Source organism: Planococcus citri, chromosome 3 (genome assembly GCF_950023065.1).
Source record: "Planococcus citri chromosome 3, ihPlaCitr1.1, whole genome shotgun sequence".
Classification (NCBI taxonomy): Eukaryota; Metazoa; Arthropoda; class Insecta; order Hemiptera; family Pseudococcidae; genus Planococcus; species Planococcus citri.
This window is the reverse complement of record NC_088679.1, coordinates 26,697,876-26,704,137: the sequence shown is the minus strand read 5'-3', so window position 1 is coordinate 26,704,137 and position 6,262 is coordinate 26,697,876. Positions and strand designations below refer to the sequence as shown.

Here is a 6,262-nt window from a genome sequence, read left to right as displayed (position 1 = left end):
AAAGAGGAAAATAGGTTTGATTTTTTACACGGATTCTCAAAAATCTGGTTTTTGGACGTTTTTTGAATCTCTTTTTTAAACACTTTTTAGATCCCCACCACAAACGTTCAAAACATCAGAAGTATTCTCTCTTCAAGTAAAATTCAAAATCCATTTTCAAAAGCTACTACCCTAGCAGATTATCGTGGATTTTAAATCTGCCAAAATCCACGATAATCTGCTAGGATCTAGGATAGTAGCTTTTGAAAATGGATTTTGAATTTTACTTGAAGAGAGAAGACTTCTGATGTTTTGATTTTGAACGTTTGAGGTGGGGATTTAAAAAGTGTTCAAATTAAAAAAGAAATTCAAAATTCAAAAAACGTCCAAAATTCCAAAAACCAGATTTTTGAGAATCCGTGTAAAAAAACAAACTCATTGAGATTTGAGAGGTGAGACGTGAGAGCAGGACCCAGGACCCCAGGAGGCCAGGACATGAGCAGGAGGAGCACTGTAAGTACTTACCTATGTTTTTTTAATTTTTATTTTTACTCGAATTCTCGAAAATCTGGTTTTACTTTTAGGACGTTTTTTGAATCTCTTTTTTAAACACTTTAGATTTTATTTTTAGATCCCCATTCCCCACCGGCCAGGCGGCCACCACCAGTCCACCCTCCACCACAAACTTTTAAAATAAAACATTGGAAGTCTTCTCTCCTCGTCTCCTCTCTTCAAGACTCAAGTAAAATCCTAAAACCATTTTCAAAAGCTGCCAAAATCCAGATTCTCGAAAATCTGCAAAAAATCCAAAATCCGTGTAAAAAAAACAAAAATTGAAAAATGAAAATTGATCTATTAGCAGGGGTGCTAACCTTAATTATTTTAATTAAGGTTACGGTTTCACTCCAATTTTTTTGTTGACATTTTTCGGTTTTGATTTCGGTTTCGGTTTTGAAATTCAAAATTTCGGTTTCAGTTTGGGTTCGGTTTTACTCACAAAAATTCCGGTTTTGGTTTCGGTTTTCGGTTTTTTTGGGTTTTACATATTTTGTAAAAAAATTTCTTCACAACCCAAACAGCAACAACCAAGGACCCAATTTGTTAGGTTCAGTTCATTATATTTATCAATTTCCCTGGATTTCGACTTTCGAGTCTCAAAAGTCAAAAATTAGAAAAAATCTCCCCAAAAAAATTTAAAAAACCGAAAAAAACCCAACAGAAAACCTTAAAAAACCGAATAAAACCCAAACTGAAAACCGAAAAAAACCGAAATAAATTATATCGGTTTAGGTTTTGGTTTCACTCACGCTGCTTCATTATTTTCGTTCTGGTTTTTTACGGTTTTTAAAAAACCTATGAAATTTCGGTTTTTGTTTTCAGTTTGGGTTTGAGTTTGAAAATGGCTAAAATTATGGATCTTGTTTGGGTTTGGGTTTTGGTTTTCGGTTTTTTGCGGTTACGGTTAGCACCCCTGTCTATTAGTTATTAGCTAGCAGTGACAGTGAACGAAACGGATGCACCAGAAAAAAGAATCATATAAGCCTTCTTCACAATATGATTTCTGACGCTTACGCATTTACCCCGCATTTCAAAAAAAAAAAAATCGTGGACTGATATCATTTGATAGGAAGGTGGCGGAGTGGCGGTATCCTATCACTGATTAGGACACTGCTCTCCTGTATTACTTAAATTTCAAATAATTTTTTGATCAGCGTCAAACTTTTGTTTTTCAAATCAATTTGATCAATAATAGTAAAGCTCTGAAGTCTTCTACGCTGCGATATTATCGCATTCAAAACATTCAAGTTTATTCATCAGCCGCAGTATTGATAAGCTGACTTTATGCCGGTAATGAACCGACCTTCATTCATAAAAAATATCTTATATTATTATTTTACCAACTCAGTTGTTCATGTTCAGTTAATATTATATAAATGCTCGAAAATTATTAATGAGTAAGTATTGTTTGAGTGACATTCACTATTGTTTACGCAGATAGATACATATATTATTACTTTGATAACTAATTGAGTGATTGCTGAAATCTGTCTGTTTCCATTTTAGCTGGATTGATCGATCTGTGTTCTTGAATTGATGGTAAATGGTGATTGTATTTCAATATTGTCGTCCTTAAATAACTACATATTTTATCTGGAAGTTACGGTTGTTCATCATGTCCTAATTTGTGAGTATTCATCATGGAAAAATTGCCGTCGATTTTCGTAGATTTACTTCAGACATAATCATTCATGTAAGTGTGTTTTTTTTTCAGTTTTCGCCTCAGTAGTTACCCAAAATTAGTAAATCTTGTATGATTCAGTTTTCACCATCATACGATAGGTCATTGAAGTTCATACGTCGAGAATCCGAGATATTTAGTACCTTACGTGACTGAGCCGAAGAAAATTCAAATTGGTGAGAAATTTCACATTGAAAATCATTTCATTTCTATTAACACAGTTCAGTGTTTTGTTTATTAGAATGTTCAGATTTTAATAATTAAACGAAATTTGAAATATTTCATAGAAATCACCTTGGGTTGTTCATAGCCATCGAACGAACAAATCTTCGAAAAAGGAAAGCAAAGTCGATCCAGTCGTTACAATATTCTTGTTGTATTACGTAGCTGCAACTCTCAAGTTTTCAATTCTGCGGCTAAACCATTCGAAGGTTCGTTGATCGAAAAGTGTTGCAACATTCAACTGTAAAAATGTTTTCCATCTGCAAAGGTCACAGACATCTGTCGAAGCAGTTATATTATTTCCACACTGGTACCACCGTAGAGATATTTCCCAATCTTCGAGGTCGTAATTACTTCTCAGAAAAATCGTATCACGTGCAAGAAACAGAAACAACTGTGCTTTCTAGCTCACAAGATCATGTTGAGTTTCCAAAGGTAGTTCGTTACGCTCGTAATTCTAATTTGAAACAGGCATTCCTTAGCTTGTCAAATAACGCTAATTTTTCCAAGGAATTACGTTACATGCACACGGAAAATAACCAACAGAAAATCGTCTGCTTCAAAACACACGCTGATTTCTCCAAGCAGTTGAATTCTATAATAAAAAACCAAAACTCGACCGAGGAAATTGGTAATTTGGTGGAAGAATGGCTCATATGTTTCGATTCTTTGGACGGAAATCAAGCTAGTACAATTTCCGGCACTTTCAATAGTTTATTAAGGTGCAATATTTTCGGTACCAAATGGAACTCCAAATATCGAGAAAATTTCAGAACGTTAATCATTAAATTGACTGAGAAAGGAGACCGGTTATTAGATCCAAATAGTCGAGCTCTATCTAAATTTAGCTCTTTTCAGGTTGCTAATAGTTTGAAGGCGTTATCAAAATGGGATGTGTTGAATAGCAACGTATGGGGAGGTTGTGTTCAAATTCGTAACCGGAAAATTGCCAAGGTAGATTTATTCAAATCTGTGATTAGTGGTCTGATATGTCGAGGAACTTGGATACTGGAGAATGAAACAGCCGATCAATTTGATTCTCAAGGTATCAGTAATTGTCTAATTGCTCTATCTAAATGGGATATTAACGAGTTGGAAGGATCCCAGAAATTCGTCAGTCGTTTAGTAAAACAAGGCATCAAAGTTATCGATCAGTTCAATCCTTTAACTGTTTCAAAGTGCCTGAGTGCTTTGTCTGGGTGGAATATAGGCGACTTCGAAGGTGCCAGAGAATTCATCGTACTACTGCTTAAACCAGGAAGTTCAACCGATAATAGATTATCTCCTCTGAGTATCGCCAAAACGTTGAATACGATGTCTAAATGGGACTTCGAAGAATTCCAAGGAGCCAAGGAGTTTATAACTTACTTAATGAAACAAGGAACTTCGGTGGCTGCTGAATTCAATTCCATGGAGATCGCACACAGTTTGAATGCTTTGTCCAAGTGGAACGTTGACGATATGCAAGAAGCTAGAGGTTTTATCGTTTCGTTGATCAAATATGGAGACTCTATCATCGATACATTTACTTGCCAAGATATCAGTAACAGTTTGAATGCGTTTTGCAAATGGAATATCGATGAATTACGCGGTTCCAAAGAGTTCATCGTTAAGTTAATAAAACGAGGAAGCTCAATAGTTGGTGGTTTTGATTCTCAAGAGATCGGCAATAGTTTGAACGCATTGTCCAAATGGAATATCGATGAGTTAGACGGAAGTAAACAATTCATAGTACAATTGGTCAGATGTGGAATTCTAACAGCTGATACATTCGACTCGTTAAATATTTCTAGCTCCTTAAACGCCCTTTCGAAATGGGATATCGATGAATTCGAAAGAACCAGGGAATTTATTACCAGATTAATAAAACGCGGCCATTCGGTAATTGATAGATTCACTTCCCGGCGTATCGCCAACAGCTTGAATGCTCTCAGTAAATGGGATATCGAAGAATTTGACGGAGCCAAAGAGTTTATCGTAGAGCTACTGAAGCGAGGAAATAACTCAGTTGGCAGATTCAATGCTCAAGATACTGCAAATATCTTGAATGCTATGGCCAAGTGGGAAATTGACGAGTTCGAAGGAACTAGAGAATTCATCGTTCGTTTAATTAAAGGTGAGAATTCAACAATCACCGGATTCGATTCCCAGAGTATTAGTAATTGCTTAAATGCTCTTTCCAAGTGGAACGTCGATGAATTGGAAGGAGCTAAGAAATTTATTGCAGAACTGGTCAAACAAGGGAATCCAATTTCTGATGAATTCAATTCGCAAGAGGTCGTTAATAGCTTAAATGCGCTATCAAAGTGGAATATTGTTGGAATTCAAACAGCTAGAGATTTTATCGTCAATTTAATTACTCGTGGAAGTGCTATCGTTGACGAATTTGAACCTCAACATGTTTCCAGCGGTTTGAACTCTGTGTGTAAATTGAACATTTTCGATGGCAAGAAATGGAATGATGATCAGTTGAAAAACTTTAAACATTTCGTTATTAAACTTGCTGAAAAGGGGACTGAAATATGCGACGAGTTTAATTCCAGAAATTTCGCTGAAATATTCGATGCTTTTTCAAGACTGAAAATTCTAAGTAACGAAAAATGGACACCGGATGAACAGAACTGCTTGAAGAATTTCCTCATCAGTCTTTCCAGTCTAGATTCTTCGTGTAAAGATTACACTCTTGCGGAGATTTCAAAAATATATAGAGTGATATCTGATTTGAATATTAATGATGAATTCGACTCGAAACAGATTAATCAGTTCAAAGATCTCGTCAATAATCTGGAAAACCGACTTCTCACCCTTGAAAATAAACAGGATCCGGAGAAACCTGAAGTTAATATCAGATTTGTCGTTCAAATTATCGAAAATTTACCTAAGTTGAGGTCTAAAAATCTTATTCTATCTGAAAATAGGTTACTGGTTTCGTTAATGTGTTGTTTAAGCAGTAATGTGGAGAATTGCGAATCTTCTCCTTTGAAGAACGATTTGACTCGAAGAAGTATTTTGTTTGGATTGCACGATCTTTTGAAAATAACCAGCGAATTGGAAGATAGACAGGTTTTGGTAGGAGCATTTGATGAGAGTTTGTCTAAAATATACAATAGGATAGTTGAAATTGATTTGAATCATGTTGACGAAATAGAAGACCTAGTTTATGAATTTGATAAATTACAAGTAATTCGAGATATGCAGTTTTTGTCTAGGTAAATGATTGTTTTTAAGCTGTGACTGTGATAATTTAGTTAGGTTTGGAAATTTCTTTGATCGAACGTGTTATTTTTTGATTTTAAAGGAATAAGATTGAAATATCAAGCTCATTGGATATGTACAAAAATGAAGGTTATTTTCTGTTCTATTCAAATTATTTTTAATTACTTACCTGTTTTTTATTTTTATAGTGAAACTTTCTACCTATTTTGCTATTATTCCAGTGTTCGTTTCGTTGTGTGTGTATTTTTTTTTTTCGTTTACCTATTTGTATTTTCCATACCTATGTAATTTAATTTTCAATAAATCGTTGAAATCTGAACCATTCGTTTTGTTTCAGATGAAAGAAAGTTTTCACTGTTGAAAATTGTAAGGTTTCTGATTTACTTATTTAGAGAAACAAATCAACCGCTGTCTTTGAGGATGAATTTTTTGTCTTACAAGGGAGGCATCTATCCCAACTTGCATGACAATTTTTGAACCGGACGAAAAGCGAGACCGAAAGAGCATACAAAATAATGAACCGTCACCAGTCAAAACTTCAAGTTCTAAAGTGTATTTTTTAATTTTTTTTAATTTTTCAATTTTTTAAAATCAAAATTCAGGCTA

General features: G+C 34.6%; 1 protein-coding gene across 2 annotated transcripts; it reads left to right on the top strand.

Moving 5' to 3' along the window:
• The first annotated feature begins 1,611 nt into the window (after nucleotides 1-1,611).
• Nucleotides 1,612-5,975, top strand: LOC135839686 (uncharacterized). 2 transcript variants are annotated; one of them, XM_065355821.1, is made up of 4 exons: nucleotides 1,612-1,827; nucleotides 2,044-2,164; nucleotides 2,252-2,394; nucleotides 2,506-5,975. In XM_065355821.1, exon 4 carries the CDS (start codon nucleotides 2,690-2,692, stop codon nucleotides 5,651-5,653), a length of 2,964 nt encoding a protein of 987 aa, XP_065211893.1. In that variant the 5' UTR covers nucleotides 1,612-1,827; nucleotides 2,044-2,164; nucleotides 2,252-2,394; nucleotides 2,506-2,689; the 3' UTR covers nucleotides 5,654-5,975. The 2 variants fall into 2 exon arrangements, with proteins under 2 accessions (XP_065211893.1, XP_065211894.1); XM_065355822.1 differs by having other exon boundaries at nucleotides 1,612-1,934.
• Nucleotides 5,976-6,262: the final 287 nt, after the last annotated feature.

Bases quoted from the DNA above. Each gene is read 5' to 3' on its own strand.
- LOC135839686 (XM_065355821.1), top strand. From the start codon at position 2,690: ATGTTTTCCATCTGCAAAGGTCACAGACATCTGTCGAAGCAGTTATAT.